Source organism: Coregonus lavaretus (genome assembly GCF_964263955.1).
Source record: "Coregonus lavaretus genome assembly, chromosome: 24".
Lineage (NCBI taxonomy): Eukaryota > Metazoa > Chordata > Actinopteri > Salmoniformes > Salmonidae > Coregonus > Coregonus lavaretus.
This window is the reverse complement of record NC_140011.1, coordinates 40,260,962-40,279,874: the sequence shown is the minus strand read 5'-3', so window position 1 is coordinate 40,279,874 and position 18,913 is coordinate 40,260,962. Positions and strand designations below refer to the sequence as shown.

The 18,913-nt window shown below is 43.4% G+C and overlaps 2 protein-coding genes across 2 annotated transcripts in view; one reads left to right on the top strand and one right to left on the bottom strand.

Moving 5' to 3' along the window:
- Positions 1-88: 88 nt before the first annotated feature.
- sdf2 (stromal cell-derived factor 2) lies at positions 89-4,112 on the top strand. The gene is made up of 3 exons (XM_084140212.1): positions 89-312; positions 607-803; positions 1,604-4,112. The coding sequence occupies exons 1-3, from the start codon at positions 138-140 to the stop codon at positions 1,904-1,906; spliced, it is 675 nt and encodes a 224-aa protein (XP_083996338.1). The 5' UTR covers positions 89-137; the 3' UTR covers positions 1,907-4,112.
- An 11,539-nt stretch (positions 4,113-15,651) lies between these two features.
- The window catches only part of caln2 (calneuron 2), a gene marked incomplete at its 3' end in the record, with an annotated part of 38,298 nt that continues 35,036 nt past the window's right edge, over positions 15,652-18,913 (bottom strand). The window contains exons 3-4 of the mRNA XM_084140272.1: positions 16,893-17,043; positions 15,652-15,779 (exon numbers count right to left, since the gene is read on the bottom strand). Of these exons, the coding sequence (XP_083996398.1) occupies positions 15,652-15,779; positions 16,893-17,043 (279 nt within the window). The remainder of the gene's footprint in view (positions 15,780-16,892; positions 17,044-18,913) is intronic.

Sequence of the window (18,913 nt, the reverse complement as noted above, 5' to 3'; positions counted from 1 at the left end):
TAGTAAAGTATTTAATCTGCAATGACGAATCTGCGCCAGCAGGGGGAGCTGTCATATCTCCTTCCCCACTGTACCATTTTGATGACGTAGCATAAACTAATGTAAATCGCGGTGTTGAGTGGCAGCTGCGAGCGGTAATGGATAACTGTACTGGTCATTCACAGTTTTTATTGAGCTCTTTCTTATTAACATGTTTATTTGGGCTATCGCTCGGGACGGAACTGAGCTTTGTGACTTGCGGCTCGGTCGTGAAGCTGTTAAATGTAAAGCACAATGTCAGACTGCACTCTCACGACGTGCGCTATGGCTCAGGTGAGTCAATGTGTTCTTGTTAGCTAGCCAGCCTGTATCTTATAATATGCCATTTAGCAGACGCTTTTATCCAAAGCGACTTACAGTCATGCGTGCATACATTTTTTTTTTGTGTATGGGTGGTCCCGGGGATCGAACCCACTACCTTGGCGTTATAAGCGCCGTGCTCTACCAGCTGAGCTACAGAGGACCATATTATCAGTGTTTGACTGGACTGTTCTCTTTATGTGTCTGTAGCTCTTGGATACAGAGAAATGGAAATTAGCATGACGGTGTGTTTGTGTGTCCTGCCAGGCAGCGGGCAGCAGTCAGTGACAGGGGTGACCACGGTGGAGGACAGTAACAGCTACTGGAGTGTACGGGGCACCAGTGGGGGCCTGTGTCACCGGGGGACTCCCATTAACTGTGGTCAGACCATCCGCCTCACACATGTCAACACCGGACGCAACCTGCACAGCCATTACTTTGTCTCCCCGCTTTCCTCCAACCAGGTCAAGGGAAACATCATGTTTGCGACCCAAATTACACCCTATTCCCTATTTAGTGCTCTACTTTTGACCAGGGCCCATATGGCTATGGTTAAAAAGGGCTCTGGTCAAAAGTAGTGCACTGTATAAGGCTACTCAACTCTTACCCTACGAGGTCCGGAGCCTGCTGGTTTTCTGTTCTACCTGATAATGAATTGCACACACCTGGTGTCCCAGGTCTAAATCAGTCCCTGTTTAGAGGAAACAATGAAGAAATGCAGTGGAACTGTCTTCAAGGTCCAGAGTTGAGTTGGAAGGGAATAGGCTGGCATTTGGGGAAAAAAGCCTATGTCAATATTAGTTTATTCTGTTTTGAAACACTTTAGCCTGGCTCACTGTGTGGAGATAAGTGTATCACCATGTGTCCCAAGAGGTCTGGACCTTTATGGCACAGGAGGTTGTGTGGTGTGTTATCCTTGACCTGTAACTTCAGGGATGCTGGATCGAGCCCCTGCTCTCTGTCCCCCTCAATCACTAACTACAATACCAAAAAGATATCTCATTGTATGATTGTTCATGGTCATGGTTTCTCTGACTCTCTCTCTCTCTCTCTCTCTGACCCACTCTCTCTCTCTGACCCTCTCTCTCTGACCCCCTCTCTCTCTCTCTCTGACTCTCTCTCTGACCCTCTCTCTCTCTGACCCTCTCTCTCTCTCTCTGACCCCCTCTCTCTCTCTGACCCCCTTTCTCTCTGACCCTTTCTCTCTCTCTCTCTCTCTCTCTCTCTCTCTGACCCTCTCTCTCCCTTTCCCCCTCCCTCTCAGGAGGTGAGTGCGTTTGGTGAGGAGGGAGAGGGAGACCACCTGGATGAGTGGACGGTGCAGTGCGGAGGGGCGGTGTGGGAGCGCGAGGAGGCCGTCCGCTTCCAGCACGCCTCCACCGATGCATTGCTATCGATTACGGGGGAGCAGTATGGCCGGCCCATCCATGGGCAGAGGGAAGTGCACGCCATGACAGGCCCCAGCCAGCACAGCCTGTGGAGGGCCATGGAGGGGGTTTATATGAAACCCAGTGAAAGCCCACTAGGGAACAGGGACTACAGCCATCCTCTACACACAGAGTTCTGATTCAATCTGACTACAGCCATCCTCTACACACAGACTGACTACAGCCATCCTCTACACACAGGCTGACTACAGCCATCCTCTACACAGACTGACTACAGCCATCCTCTACACATAGACTGACTACAGCCATCCTCTACACAGACTGACTACAGCCATCCTCTACACATAGACTGACTACAGCCATCCTCTACACAGACTGACTACAGCCATCCTCTACACATAGACTGACTACATTCATCCTCTATACAGACTGACTACAGCCACCCTCTACACAGACTGACTACAGCCATCCTCTACACAGACTGACTACAGCCATCCTCTACACATACTGACTACAGCCATCCTCTACACACAGGCTGACTACAGCCATCCTCTACACAGGCTGACTACAGCCATCATCTGCACAGGCTGACTACATCCATTCTCTACACACAGACTGACTACAGCCATCCTCTACACAGGCTGACTACAGCCATCCTCTACACACAGGCTGACTACAGCCATCCTCTACGCACAGACTGACTACAGCCATCCTCTACACAGACTGACTACAGCCATCCTCTACACACAGAGTTCTGATTCTCAACTAACCTGACCTGGCCCAGGTAACGCTTAGCTAACTATAACTACGCTGTATACCATTTCCTTCTCTCTCGCTCTCTCTCTTCCCACCCAGAGTTCTGGTCTACACTACTCTGGCCTCTGCCCCCCTGCATCTGCCTACCTGTCTCTTACTCTGCTCCCTCTGCTTTGAGGACACAGTCATGCACAGTAAATCTAATCTGGGGATCGCCAGGACAACTACAGAACTCTGTTCAATCAAAACCATTCTCTGTCACCTGACCTCATCAACAGAGACTATTTGATACACTAAACAAATGCTGCTACAAGATGTAGTAAATATCATTTTCTATCTCCCCTCCACACACCTCTTCCCAACATGGTACTCTCCCCTCCACACACCTCTTCCCAACATGGTACTCTCCCCTCCACACACCTCTTCCCAACATGGTACTCTCCCCTCCACACACCTCTTCCCAACATGGTACTCTCCCCTCCACACACCTCTTCCCAACATGGTACTCTCCCCTCCACACACCTCTTCCCAACATGGTACTCTCCCCTCCACACACCTCTTCCCAACATGGTACTCTCCCCTCCACACACCTCTTCCCAACATGGTACTCTCCCCTCCACACACCTCTTCCCAACATGGTACTTCAACATAGACATCTAAATGTATCTGAGACACCAGATCAAAAACAGCTAGTGATTTTATTGTTCTGTATGTCAGAGGTGCTACATGGCCATTCTTCTACTGTCTCTAAGACGGTGTGCCGGTCCATGTCTGACTGGTTATAGAAAAGAATAGATTTGGGTAAATATTACTTTATTGCTCCCCTGTTATACATTTCGTATCATATGATCAACTACAGACATTACGGTCCATAAAAATTCTGCAGGTTTGTGTTGATTGCTAATTGGAGGACAATGGAAGGTTATGCTTATTTCAAGAAACAAGCCTTGTTTTTATTAAGGTTGTAGATGCAAAACAGCATTGTTGCGTTACCTTTATTACACTATAGTTTTCTCTACTATTCGAACAAGTGTAATTGTATTAATAAAGAGGAGCAATTTGATCCGTTTTAAAATAAACATTTTAATCCTAGCAGACGGCCTATCACCACGGTTCCAACGACACCCCTTCTCTTCTTTACCATGAACAAGCAGTGTTTCTTTGTTTTGACTTTTGATTTCCGTTTAATTCCGTACAGTATTAAATATCCCTTCCATTGACGAAGCTGAATCGAAGCGTACCAGCTTTCTGTGTCCACTACAGTATTATGTCACAGTCAGTGGTAGGAGTCGATTCCATTCAGGCAATTCAGAACCAGAACCATCATTCCAATTTTAAGAACTGGAACAAACATCCCCATTGAAAATGAATGGCACTTTTTGATTCTAGAATGGAATTTCTCAATTCACCTTCTAAAACTAACAGAATTGGATTGGAATTGACCCCAGCCATGTTGTTAGTGTCCCAGGGGTTGACAGCTACAGCCTGTCTTGTCTGACCTGGTTCCTACACAGTGTTTTCTATCAGCTGTCTGTGAGTGAGTGTTCATCCCAACACACAGCTTTGTTTTCAGAAGACTTGTACATGATTGTAATAGATACCTCAGATTAAATGGATGTTTTGTGCTTACCAGTGTTATGTTCTCCGTCTGTCCCTGGTTGATGATGTAACTCGTTTGTATAGGCAAGTCAGGAAAGGTCTTCTCTCTTCAGATTTCTACCCACTTCATCAATGGCTCTTAATACTGTTTATTACAGAGACAGGGAGAGAACATCACTTAAAGTGATGCTCCAGAGCTTTTGTGTAATTTCAGCCAGAAGTTTTGAAAGTAGTGCTCACGTCACGAGGCAAAACGGGTCCCTGAAAATTGTGCCACCTCCCGAGTGGCGCAGTGGTCTTAGGCACTGCATCGCAGTGCTAGCTGTGCCACTAGAGATCCTGGTTCGAATCCAGGCTCTGTCGTAGCCGGCCGCGACCGGGAGACCCATGGGGCGGCGCACAATTGGCTCAGCGTCGTCCAGGGTAGGGGAGGGAATGGCCGGCAGGGATGTAGCTCAGTTGGTAGAGCATGGCGTTTGCAACGCCAGGGTTGTGGGTTTGATTCCCACGGGGGGCCAGTATGAAAATAATATATATATATACATACACTACCGGTCAAAAGTTTTAGAACACCTACTCATTCAAGGGTTTTTCTTAATTTTTAACTATTTTCTACATTGTAGAATAATAGTGAAGACATCAAAACTATGAAATAACATACATGGAATCATGTAGTAACCAAAAAAGTGTTAAACAAAACAAAATATACAGTGGGGGAAAAATATATTTAGTCAGCCACCAATTGTACAAGTTCTCCCACTTAAAAAGATGAGAGAGGCCTGTCATTTTCATTATAGGTACACGTCAACTATGATAGACAAATTGAGAATTTTTTTTCCAGAAAATCACATTGTAGGATTTTTAATGAATTTATTTGTAAATAATGGTGGAAATAAGTATTTGGTCACCTACAAACAAGCAAGATTTCTGGCTCTCACAGACCTGTAACTTCTTCTTTAAGAGGCTCCTCTGTCCTCCACTCGTTACCTGTATTAATGGCACCTGTTTGAACTTGTTATCAGTATAAAAGACACCTGTCCACAACCTCAAACAGTCACACTCCAAACTCCACTATGGCCAAGACCAAAGAGCTGTCAAAGGACACCAGAAACAAAATTGTAGACCTGCACCAGGCTGGGAAGACTGAATCTGCAATAGGTAAGCAGCTTGGTTTGAAGAAATCAACTGTGGGAGCAATTATTAGGAAATGGAAGACATACATGACCACTGATAATCTCCCTCGATCTGGGGCTCCACGCAAGATCTCACCCCGTGGGGTCAAAATGATCACAAGAACAGTGAGCAAAAATCCCAGAACCACATGGGGGGACCTAGTGAATGACCTGCAGAGCTGGGACCAAAGTAACAAAGCCTACCGTCAGTAACACACTACGCCGCCAGGGACTCAAATCCTGCAGTTCCAGACGTGTCCTCCTGCTTAAGCCAGTACATGTCCAGGCCCGTCTGAAGTTTGCTAGAGTGCATTTGGATGATCCAGAAGAGGATTGGGAGAATGTCATATGGTCAGATGAAACCAAAATAGAACTTTTTGGTAAAAACTCAACTCGTCGTGTTTGGAGGACAAAGAATGCTGAGTTGCATCTAAAGAACACCATACCTACTGTGAAGCATGGGGGTGGAAACATCATGCTTTGGGGCTGTTTTTCTGCAAAGGGACCAGGACGACTGATCCGTGTAAAGGAAAGAATGAATGGGGCCATGTATCGTGAGATTTTGAGTGAAAACCTCCTTCCATCAGCAAGGGCTTTGAAGATGAAACGTGGCTGGGTCTTTCAGCATGACAATGATCCCAAACACACAGCCCGGGCAACGAAGGAGTGGCTTCGTAAGAAGCATTTCAAAGTCCTGGAGTGGCCTAGCCAGTCTCCAGATCTCAACCCCATATAAAATCTTTGGAGGGAGTTGAAAGTCCGTGTTGCCCAGCGACAGCCCCAAAACATCACTGCTCTAGAGGAGATCTGCATGGAGGAATGGGCCAAAATACCAGCAACAGTGTGTGAAAACCTTGTGAAGACTTACAGAAAACGTTTGACCTGTGTCATTGCCAACAAAGGGTATATAACAAAGTATTGAGAAACTTTTGTTATTGACCAAATACTTATTTTCCACCATAATTTGCAAATAAATTCATTAAAAATCCTACAATGTGACTTTCTGGATTTTTTTTCCTCATTTTGTCTGTCATAGTTGACGTGTACCTATGATGAAAATTACAGGCCTCTCTCATCTTTTTAAGTTGGAGAACTTGCACAATTGGTGGCTGACTAAATAATTTTTCACCCCACTGTATGTTATATTTCAGATGATTCAAAAAGCCACCCTTTGCTTTGATGACAGCTTTGCACACTCTTGTGGTCCTCTGTAGCTCAGCTGGTAGAGCACGGCGCTTGTAACGCCAAGGTAGTGGGTTCGATCCCTGGGACCACCCATACACAAAAAAAATTATGCACGCATGACTGTAAGTCGCTTTGGATAAAAGCGTCTGCTAAATGGCATATTATATTATATTATATTGGCATTCTCTCAACCAGCTTCATGAGGTAGTCACCTGGAATGCATTTCAATTAACAGGTGTGCCTTCTTAAAAGTTAATTTGTGGAATTTCTTTCCTTCTTAATGCGTTTGAGGCAATCAGTTGTGTTGTGACAAGGTAGGGGGGTATGGACATTTGACCAGTGGAAATGTGTCCTTTTGTCTGGAGTCCAAATTAGAAATTTTTGGTTCCAACCGCCGTGTCTTTTGAGACGCGGTGTGGGTAAACGGATGATCTCCGCATGTGTATTTCCCACCGTAAAGCATGGAGGAGGAGGTGTTATGGTGTGGGGGTGCTTTGCTGCTGACAGTCTGTGATTTATTTAGAATTCAAGGCCCACTTAACCAGCATGGCTACCACAGCATTCTGCAGCGATACGCCATCCCATCTGGTTTGGGCTTAGTGTATCATTTGTTTTTCAACAGGACAATGACCCAACACACGTCCAGGCTGTGTAAGGGCTATTTTACCAAGAAGGAGAGTGATGGAGTGCTGCATCAGATGACCTGGCCTCCACAATCCCCCGACCTCAACCAAATTGAGATGGTTTGGGATGAGTCGGACCGCAGAGTGAAGGAAAAGCAGCCAACAAGTGCTAAGCATATGTGGGAACTCCTTCAAGACTGTTGGAAAAGCATTCCAGGTCAAGCTGGTTGAGAGAATGCCAAGAGTCATCTGTCATCAAGGCAAAGGGGGGCTATTTGAAGAATCTCAAATATAAAATATATTTTGATGTGTTTAACACTTTTTTGGTTACTACATGATTCCATATGTGTTATTTCATAGTTTTGATGTCTTCACTATTATTCTACAATGTAGAGATAAAGAAAAACCCTTGAATGAGTAGGTGTTCTAAAACTTTTGACCGGTAGTGTATATATACGTATTCTTTGCAATTTGTATGATATGTTACGAATTCCAGTTTATACAATATGTTACGAATTAGTCAGTGCTTTAGATCACGAACTGCATCTTTAATGTTCAATGGTAGCCGTGGAGATTGTGAGAGCTGTGTAGCTACAGGTAATACACAACTGTTTAAAAATATATATATTTTAATGAAACTACACAATATTGAAACAACTTGCCTCTATTCAATCTGTATCAGATTGCGCAATAGAAATGTAAAGTTAATTTCCCATTGAGCCGACACGTACTGTTTACCGTGAATGCAATCTTCGCTAACGCGGGAACATTGCCTTTAAATTTCAATCGCGCTGTAATGCTGAACTTCCTTGACTAAATGCTTACACGTTTGAGTGAAAGACTATAATTGTATTGTCCCAGACTGACAGAGGTAGACCTCACAGTTCCAGTGGAATATTCTCCTCACAAAGACTGGTCAACAGGTTGAGGTGCCCCTTGGCCCACTCATACTGCACAGAAAGAACACGCGGCATGGAACTCAAATGTGACATAGAACTCAAGAACTTGATATAGAACTCCATAAAATGACATAGAACTGTGTGTGTGCGTTCCTGTGTGACATGTGTTCCCCACCTTGGGGTGTGTACAGTCTGTACTGCTCTAGGACCTGTGGGTAGAGAGTGAAGGAGGAGATGTGAGAGAAGTGGGCTGTCTGATCCCGGACCTGTGTGTAGAGAGTGAAGGAGGAGATGTGAGAGAAGTGGGCTGTCTGATCCCGGACCTGTGTGTAGAGAGTGAAGGAGGAGATGTGAGAGAAGTGGGCTGTCTGAACCCGAAGAGACTGTTCCTCAGACATAATATCCAACACCGACGCAAGGATACACTGGGGAAATGATTGGGGTTGCCTTAGTAATGGTGGCATGGACCAACAGCAATATATTTGACATGTTGTACACTGTTCTCCTTGAGGTGTTTCTAATTAGACAGACAACCTTAACTGTAATATTTTTTATGCATTGTTCAACACATCCCTCTTGTAACTGTGTATTATGTTATGTCATGCATATGACAGTGTTAAGTGGACATTATAACAATGTTAAGTAGCTTCAAGGGGAGTCCAATACCAGTAGCTCCTCCCTCTCCTCAGAGCTGGCTGCTGATTGGCTGTGTCTCTGCAGAGTGGTCACCTGGGCGTCTGATCTCTCCATGTAGTCTCTTGGTTCCATGACTCACCTGTGATGTACTGTACACACCTGGACAAGGTAAAGATGATACATGCTGTACACACCTGGACAAGGTAAAGATGATACATGCTGTATGCCACACCATCATGTGGTCCTCTGTAGCTCAGCTGGTAGAGCACGGCGCTTGTAACGCCAAGGTAGTGGGTTCGATCCCCGGGACCACCAATACACAAAAATGTATGCATGCATCACTGTAAGTCGCTTTGGATAAAAGTGTCTGCTAAATGGCATATTATTATATTATGTTCACAGCAAAACCACTGACATTCAGTATATGGCCACATGGCATTTGCATTGACCCCCTCCCCCTATTATGCATAGTCACTTTACCCCTACCTACATGTGCAAATTACCTCAACTAACCTGTCCCGCACATTGACTCGGTACCGGTATCCCCTGTATATAGCCTCATTCATGTAATTTTTTTGTGTTACTTTTTGAAATTTTTACTTTAGTTTATTTAGTAAATATTTTCTTAACTCTATTTTCTTAAAACTGCATTGTTGGTTAAGGACTTGTAAGTAAGCATTTCACAGTAAGGTCTACACGTTGTATTCGGCGCATGTGACAAATAAAATGTGATTTGATTTGATACATATTCAGTATAAAATGAAACCCGATGACACTGAACAACATGATCAGAAATTACATTTGAACCAAAAGGTTGACATGCAGTGCATTCAGAAAGTATTCAGACCCTTCCGTTTTCCACATTTTGTTACGTTACAGCCTTATTCTAAAATTGATTAAATTATTTTTAAATCTACACACAATACCCCATAATGACAAAGCGAAAACAGGTTTTTAGATTTTTTTGCAAATGTATTAAAAATATAATACAGAAATACCTTATTTACATAAGTATTCAGACCCTTTGCTATGAGACTCAAAATTGAGCTCAGGTGCATCCTGATTCCATTGATTATCCTTGAGATGTTTCTACAACTTGATTGGAGTCCACCTGTGGTAAATTAAATTGATTGGACATGATTTGGAAAGGCACACACCTGTCTATATAAGGTCCCACAGATGTCAGAGCAAAAACCAAGCCATGAGGTCGAAGGAATTGTCCGTAAAGTTAAGAGACAGGATTGTGTCGAGGCACAGATCTGGGGAAGGGTACCAAAAAATGTTGGCAGCATTGAAGGTCCCCAAGAACACAGTGGCCTCCATCATTCTTAAATGGAAGAAGTTTGGAACCATCAAGACTCTTCCTAGAGCTGGCTGCCAAGGGCCTTGGTCAGGGAGATGTCCAAGAACCCGATGGTCACTCTGACAGAGCTCCAGAATTCCTCTGTGGAGATGGGAGAACCTTCCAGAAGGACAACCATCTCTGCAGCACTCCACCAATCAGGCCTTTATGGTAGAGTGGCCAGACGGAAGCCACTCCTCAGTAAAAGGCACATGACAGCCCGCTTGGAGTTTGCAAAAAGGCACCTAAAGGACTCTCAGACCATGAGAAACAAGATTCTCTGGTCTGATGAAACCAAGTTGAACTCTTTGGCCTGAATGCCAAGCGTCACGTCTGGAGGAAACCAGGAACCGCTCATCACCTGGCCAATACCATCCCTACGGTGAAGCATGGTGGTGACAGCATCATGCTGTGGGGATGTTTTTCAGCGGCAGGGACTGGGAGACTAGTCAGGATCGAGGGAAAGATTAACTGAGCAAAGTACAGAGATCCATGATGAAAACCTGCTCCAGAGCGCTCAGGACCTCAGACTGTGGCGAATGTTCACCTTCCAACAGGACAACGACCCTAAGCACACAGCCAAGACAACACAGGAGTAGCTTCGGGACAAGTCTATGAATGTCCTTGAGTGGCCCAGCCAGAGCCCGGACTTGAACCCGATCAAACATCTCTGGAGAGACCTTAAAATAGCTGTGCAGTGACGGTCCCCATCCAACCTGACAGAGCTTGAGAGGATCTGCAGAGAAGAATGGGAGAAATTCCCCAAAAAACAGGTGTGCCAAGCTTGTAGCATCATAATAATAATATAATATGCCATTTAGCAGACGCTTTTATCCAAAGCGACTTACAGTCGTGCGTGCATACATTTTTGTGTATGGGTGGTCCCGGGGATCGAACCCACTACCTTGGCGTTACAAGCGCCGTGCTCTACCAGCTGAGCTACAGAGGATCATACCCAAGAAGACTCAAGGCTGTAATCGCTGCCAAAGATGCTTCAACAAAGTACTGAATAAATGGTCTGAATACTTATGTAATATCATATTTTTTATTTTTAATAAATTACCAAACATTTAAAAAAAAAAACGGTTTTTGACTTGTCATTATGGGGTATTGTGTGTAGATTGATGAGGGGGAAAATAAGTTTAATTAATTTTAGAATAAGGCTGTAATGTTACAAAATGTGGAAAAAGTGAAGGGGTCTGAATACTTTCTGAATGCACTGTACCTAGTGTGTGTCTGTTTCCAGGAAATGACCAGATGACAGCTGGTAGGAGTGAGCTTCTTTCCTAACACAGAACTGATTTGATTGGTCAAAATACCAATTAGTAAAAAAAAAGATCAGAATTGGGCTACCTGTGTAAACACAGCCATTTTAATACAACGTGTAGACTCGGCAAACCTTGATTAGAGAGTAATTGGATCAATTTGATCAGATCACGAAACTCACATGTTAGCGCAACATGTAAACAAGGCTTAAAACCGGGACTGTAGCAGGGTTTATCTATCTATAGCGCTGTCAGATACAGCTCACTGCTGCCACACAGTGGCCAAGTTATGAAATGCATCCATGTAAAACGAGGCTATTGGGAAGTTGTCTATTCATTCATTAGAAAAACACAACTGCTTTTTGTTTCTATAAAAAAAAGATTTTATTGCACAGGTTGATTATGTTTGTACAGACTACATATCTTTATTTGTATGTTACCATCAATAATATTGCTGTTTTTCTTTATGTTTAGATTTCTGTCTGTGTAATCCATAAACATATTTTTTGACATTTATATAATCTCAAACAGTGGAGGCTGGTGGAAAGAGCTATAGGAGGATGGGCTCATTGTAATGGCTATAATGGAATAAATGGAACGGTATCAAACACATCACACATATGCAAACCGAATGTTTGACTCTGTTCCATTGATTCCATTCCAGACATTAAAATGAGCCTGTCCTCCTAAAGCTTCTCCCACCAGCCTCCACTGATCTCAAAACCACAGGTTTCCAAACCACCAGTGCTGGTTATAGATGCGCTCTCTTAGCCCAAGTAGGGTCAGGTTATGGATGATACAATGCTTTGGAATCTAGATATAGAAACTCAGTGATAGAAATCTCCTTCAAACATTAGACATATTTCTTTACATCCCCTTTACCAGGTTGGAAAATATATGACAGAAACATTTACAATATTAAAACTATGACTAATATAGATACACATTACGATTAGATGCTGGTGTCAGGGACCATCATGTCTTATAATAATAGACCAATGAACCAGAATGTCCCTTTGCAATCACATATAAATATATATTTAGATATCTGAGACAGCAAGGTGATTTTTGTGTGTGAAGAACTACACTACATGGCCAATAATATCTATACATTATAGTAGCCTATACGTGAGATTTTGAAAGTGAAAACATTTCAACGATGAACGACTTGAACACGTTACAGTTTGTAGTACAGTGTGTATCAAGCGTCTCAGGGTAGCAGTACTGATCACCTCCATCCCATCCATGTAATCTTATTCATTGTGATCTAAAAGACAAAACGGATCCTAGATCAGCCCTCCTACTTAGAGATGCTTGATACACGAGTCATGCAGTCCTACGACAAGCAGTGTAAACGACATGAAACTGATGTCCACGTGACCTTATATTTGCATATTTATGACCAAATATTCCCCTTTTTCATTCTGAATTGATTAATAACTGGAATAAACTGGAATAAATAGATACTTCAGTATACATCTGAAAGGCAAAACTGATCCTAGATTAGCCCTTGTGAATATGGGCCCTTGTACAGTGGGTGTAAAGAAAACAAGCCTTCAGATTGGATAGGTGGTGGAGATTCCACCATGTTGCTTTCATCCATCCGGTCAGATTGGATAGGTGGTGGAGATTCCACCATGTTGCTTTCATCCATCCGGTCAGATTGGATAGGTGGTGGAGATTCCACCATGTTGCTTTCATCCATCCGGTCAGATTGGATAGGTGGTGGAGATTCCACCATGTTGCTTTCATCCATCCGGTCAGATTGGATAGGTGGTGGAGATTCCACCATGTTGCTTTCATCCATCCGGTCAGATTGGATAGGTGGTGGAGATTCCACCATGTTGCTTTCATCCATCCGGTCAGATTGGATAGGTGGTGGAGATTCCACCATGTTGCTTTCATCCATCCGGTCAGATTGGATAGGTGGTGGAGATTCCACCATGTTGCTTTCATCCATCCGGTCAGATTGGATAGGTGGTGGAGATTCCACCATGTTGCTTTCATCCATCCATTCCCGTCAGATCTGTGAAGGGGAGTGAACGTGGGCTGAGGGGGGAAAACACAACAACTTTCTGGAATGAAAAGCAATCTTACATGGCCTGGTCAAAGATACAGTGCTATGAAAAAGTATTTGCCCCCTTTCTAATTTTCTCTACTTTTGCATATTTGTGATACTGCATGTTATCATATCTTCAACCAAAACCTAATATTAGATAAAGGGAACATAAGTGGACAATTAACACAACAATTACATATTTATTTCATATACAAAGTTATGCAACACCCAATTTGTTGCTTTTTAGCAATTTTCATGTAGACTTGATTGTGTGTTTTGGATCATTGTCTTGCTGCATGACCCAGCTGTGCTTCAGCTTCAGCTCACAGACGGATGGTCTGACATTCTTCTGTAGAATTCTCTGATACAGAGCAGAATTCATGGTTCCTTCTATTAAGGCAAGTCGTCCAGGTCCTGAGGCAGCAAAGCATCCCCAAACCATCACACCACCACCACCATGCTTGACCTTTGGTATGATGTTCTTACTGTGGAATGCAGAGTTTGGTTTTCGCCAGGCATTACTGGAACCATGTCGTCCAAAAAGTTATACTTTTGAATCATCTGTCCATAGAACGTTCTTCCAAGAGTCTTGATGATCATCCAGGTGCTTTTTGGCAAACTTGAGTCAACCTTTTGGACGAGATGGGTCCCATTTTGCCTGGCGAAAACCAAACACTGCATTCCACAGTAAGAACATCATACCAAAGGTCAAGCATGGTGGTGGTGGTGTGATGGTTTGGGGATGCTTTGCTGCCTCAGGACCTGGACCACTTGCCTTAATAGAAGGAACCATGAATTCTGCTCTGTATCAGAGAATTCTACAGGAGAATGTCAGACCATCCGTCTGTGAGCTGAAGCTGAAGCGCAGCTGGGTCATGCAGCAAGACAATGATCCAAAACACACAATCAAGTCTACATGAAAATTGCTAAAAAGCAACAAATTGGAAGTTTTGGAATGGCCTAGTCAAAGTCCAGCCCTAATCCCAATTGAGATGTTATGGCAGGACTTGAAACGAGCAGTTCATGCTTGAAAACCCACACGTCACTGAGTTAAAGCAGTTCTGCATGGAAGAGTGGGCCAAAATTCCTCCACAGCGACGTGAGATACTGATCAACAACTATAGGAAGCATTTGGTTGGAGTCATTGCAGCTAAAGGTGGCACAACCAGTTATTGAGTGTAAGGGGGCAATTACTTTTTCACACAGGGGAATTGGGTGTTGCATAACTTTGTTTATGAAATAAATATGTAATTGTTGTGTTATTTGTTCACTTATGTTCCCTTTATCTAATATTAGGTTTTGGTTGAAGATCTGATAACATTCAGTATCAGAAATATGCAAAAGTAGAGAAAATTAGAAAGGGGGCAAATACTTTTTCATAGCACTGTATTTCAAACCACAACCTTATTATTCATGTACCAGGCAGGCCAGGTGGTTCATGTTCCAAGCATTTGGGGACAGTTGAGCATACACAGAACACCGCCCTATGGACACTTAGAGTGACACGACATACGGTAAATACTGTACATACATACAGTGCCTTTAAATATCCAATGAGTCACATGCAGTGCAGACAGACAGACAGACAGACAGACAGACAGTCGACTCTACTGTTGGAACATTGTGAGGGAGGGAATGTCAGGTGTAGAATGTTGTCTATGTGACTCAAGACTATGGAAGTCAGCTGAGCTAAAGTCTAGGGGTTTGCTCTGGGAGCTAACACAAATCTGTCCTCAAGTCGCAAACCACCTCTGTTACAGTGTAAAAATCCATTGGCATAATGTCCACAGGTGAGTGATTATAAAATGTAAATATAAGATAGTAGAATAGTAATAAAAAAGAACAGATTAACAGGTTTAGATACATTTTAAAACATTAAACATCAATAGCGCCAGTCAGGCAATGTTGCCCTCCCGTAAACCCAGAACCAAAAGTTCAGTTAAACATTAGGAATGGCTCAAAGCACCTGATGCATGTTGAATAGATTGCTGTTGATTAGGCAATACATCTTTTAAATAGGAGGTTAAAAAAAAATCTATCTTTTAAAGGGGTGGTTAGAAAATCAATCTTAAAGGGGTGGCCTTCTCTGATACAGAAATGAAAGGAATCCCTTTATGCCCACAAAATATAAAAAGATTGCTTTGTATCATGTCCAGTCTGTTCATCAAGTCCTCCTAGTGTCTTTGATTTGTCATTTCCTGTGTGCGTCCTTCAGTACTTGCACTCTCTTGTCTGTTTACTGTTCGTGATATAAATCAAAACAAACTTGATTAAAATAACAGATAGTTGTCCGTCACAGAGGTGTTTGGGTTCTGGCTGGTCTGTATTCCTGTTTTTGCTGCAGAGAGAGGAAGTGAGGTCATATAACTAGCTCACAGTGTGATTGGCTTACTCCATGCCGTTCCGCAGCATCTGATTGGCTGCAATGAGCATGACGCTGATGATGAAGGCCATGGCGAAGGCGCAGATCAGACTCTTCCTCACGCATGTCTGTCTGTTCTTCTTCTTAGGATGGACTGAACGAGAGAGGAGAAGAGGAGAGGAGAGGAGAGGAGAGGAGAAGAGAAGAGAAGAGAAGAGAAGAGAAGAGAAGAGAAGAGAAGAGAAGAGAAGAGAAGAGAAGAGAAGAGAAGAGAAGAGAAGAGAAGAGAAGAGAAGAGAAGAGAAGAGAAGAGAAGAGAAGAGAAGAGAAGAGAAGAGAAGAGAAGAGAAGAGAAGAGAAGAGAAGAGAAGAGAAGAGAAGAGAAGAGAAGAGAAGAGAAGAGAGGAGAGGAGAGGAGAAAAAAAGAAGTATAACTTAAGTCACTTATTACATCAAAGGATGATAATTTCATATTATGCCTCCCCTCCAATTCCCCACGGTGTTAACATTACAAACTGGTCAAATAAACTTTCTCCACTGAGTTCCCCCAGATAATACATTACTGAAAACCAAAGACTAAAGAGGATGACGCTGCAAGTTTACTCTCCTCTTTCCTTTTCCAGAGACTTTGTCTTTGGGAAAAAAGAGTCATGCAACTGAAAACATGAACAATAGGAAGTCCCTTTGTCTTTGTTTGTTAACATCACAAATAACCCAGACACCAGCCTGTAGAAGCCCAGACACACAGAGAGGGCAGGAGAGGACCCTCCTCTGTTCTCCTGTTTCTCTTATCTTCTCTCCCAGACCCTCCTCTGTTCTCCTGTTTCTCTTATCTTCTCTCCCAGACCCTCCTCTGTTCTCCAATCTCAGCATCTCTCTCTCTACATTTACGTCATTTATCTTATCCAGAGCGACTTACAAGAGGAACTAGGGTTAAGTGTATTGCTCAAGGGCACATCGACAGATTTTTCACCTGGTCGGCTCGGCGATTATATAATCCATATTATGTATATCATGTAGTATTATGTATATTATATTATGTCTTTTATTTGTTGTTTTGTTTCCTGTTTGGACCCCAGGAAGAGTAGCCGTGGCCTTGGCAGCGGCTAATTGGGGAGCCCAATAAAATACTAAATACTAACTCTCTCTCTCTCTCTCTCTCTCTCTCTCTCATCTCTCTCTCTCCATTTCTTTCTCTACCATCTCTCTCTTTTAGTATTATGTCTCTCTGTGTGTCTCTCTGTGTCCCCCCCCCCCCCCCCCTCACCTCCCTCATACTCGGGGCAGTTCCCTGTCTCATTGAGGCTCTCCTCTTCGTTGATGATGATGTTCTCGATGTCCTTCATGGTCAAGTGGTCTTGGAACGCGTGAAACAGAACCTGCTTCAGCTCATCCAGAGACATCTGCTGCATGTCAAACTGCAGGGGCAAGACACACATGCACACAGAGGCAGATACACACCCAAGGTCAAATCATAGAACTGGCTTTTTCTCATTTGTGTGTGTGTGTGTGTGTGAGAGTGATTTATGAAGCCCTGAGCGGAGCAAGTCTCATTCCAATCAAGAGTCAATCTGTCTCGGACGTTTTCATTTAAAAAAAACTCATAATTCATTTCAACTCTGTGTCTGCCCTTCCCAAAACCCCTCCCTCCCTCCCTCCCTCCCTCCCCTCCTAATATGGAGAGAGGGGGAAAAAGGGAGCGAGAGAAAGAAAGAAAGAAAAAGAGAGATAACTCTTTTGTTCCCCTGCCACTGTGGACAGAATGACCTGAAGGAGAAGAGAGAAGAGTAGCAGGTCTGCCTGTGGAGTGATGGATGGGCCAGAGTATACCTGAGAGGATGGGCTCCTATTCTAAGGGACCACACACACCGCATGAACTGTTGATCTACCGTTGATCTGCTGTTTGTCTGCCGTTCCTTCTTCCTGGTGTGTTTTAGGGACCACCCGGTGGACGTCTGACTGATGTCATTTCCGTGCGATTTTACATGTAGAATTGGTTTGCAGTCGGTTTAAAAATTATGGCTTGCACTCTGTTCAGAGGAGTTAAGTATTCTCGGCCGAAAAACACTACCGGTGTGTCTGTGCCCTAAACTCTCCCTCTCTCTCCTTCCAGGGCCCATTCCCCAATCCCTAAACCCCTAAGCCATACGCCTCATAAAATTAGATGTGATTGGTATAAAGTAATTTGGTGAAAATTCGATCTAGCCTATCAGAGAACAAGATGTAGCTATTACCATATCGCTTACACGTATCAAATCCTCTCAGATCTCCACGACTGCATAGGGGGTAGTAGGGTTTAGGGGTTGATTTGGGATTGGGCCCAGGTGTTTCTCCACCCAGGTGTTTTTTCCTTGTTACTGTTGCCCTGAGGTTTGCTCTTTGGAGGGGTTTAAATCCAGGTCAGTTGCCAGTTGTTGTGACTAATTACTTTGTACAAATCAATGTACAAATGAAATGAGACTGGTTGATTGATTGATTGATTGATCGATTAATTAATGCTATGTGTTCTAGTCTACCCTATTCTGCCGACTCAAAGGAAACTGTTTGATGTAGATACAGTTGAAGTACCTTGACTTTGTTAAAACGTAATTATTTAATTTAACAACATAGGTTCCATCTGATCGGTCAGATATGGTGAGGTTAGATCATCTATACATGGGGTGTAGGACATGAACATATACAGTTGAAGTCGGACATTTACAGTGGGGGAAAAAAGTATTTAGTCAGCCACCAATTGTGCAAGTTCTCCCACTTAAAAATATGAGAGAGGCCTGTAATTTTCATCATAGGTACACGTCAACTATGACAGACAAATTGAGGAAAGAAAATCCAGAAAATCACATTGTAGGATTTTTTATGAATTTATTTGCAAATTATGGTGGAAAATACGTATTTGGTCACCTACAAACAAGCAAGATTTCTGGCTCTCACAGACCTGTAACTTCTTCTTTAAGAGGCTCCTCTGTCCTCCACTCGTTACCTGTATTAATGGCACCTGTTTGAACTTGTTATCAGTATAAAAGACACCTGTCCACAACCTCAAACAGTCACACTCCAAACTCCACTATGGCCAAGACCAAAGAGTTGTCAAAGGACACCAGAAACAAAATTGTAGACCTGCACCAGGCTGGGAAGACTGAATCTGCAAGAGGTATGACGGCTGCATGGTCCCATGGTGTTTATACTTGCGTACTATTGTTTGTACAGATGTACTTCAGGCGTTTGGAAATTGCTCCCAAGGATGAACCAGACTTGTGGAGGTCTACAATTCTTTTGGCTGATTTCTTT

Excerpts from the sequence above, each read along its gene's own strand:
- sdf2 (XM_084140212.1), top strand. The coding sequence starts at position 138 with ATGGATAACTGTACTGGTCATTCACAGTTTTTATTGAGCTCTTTCTTA. Across the intron at positions 313-606 it reads CGACGTGCGCTATGGCTCAG|GCAGCGGGCAGCAGTCAGTG; the intron begins GTGAGTCAATGT and ends GTGTCCTGCCAG. Across the intron at positions 804-1,603 it reads CCCCGCTTTCCTCCAACCAG|GAGGTGAGTGCGTTTGGTGA; the intron begins GTCAAGGGAAAC and ends CCTCCCTCTCAG.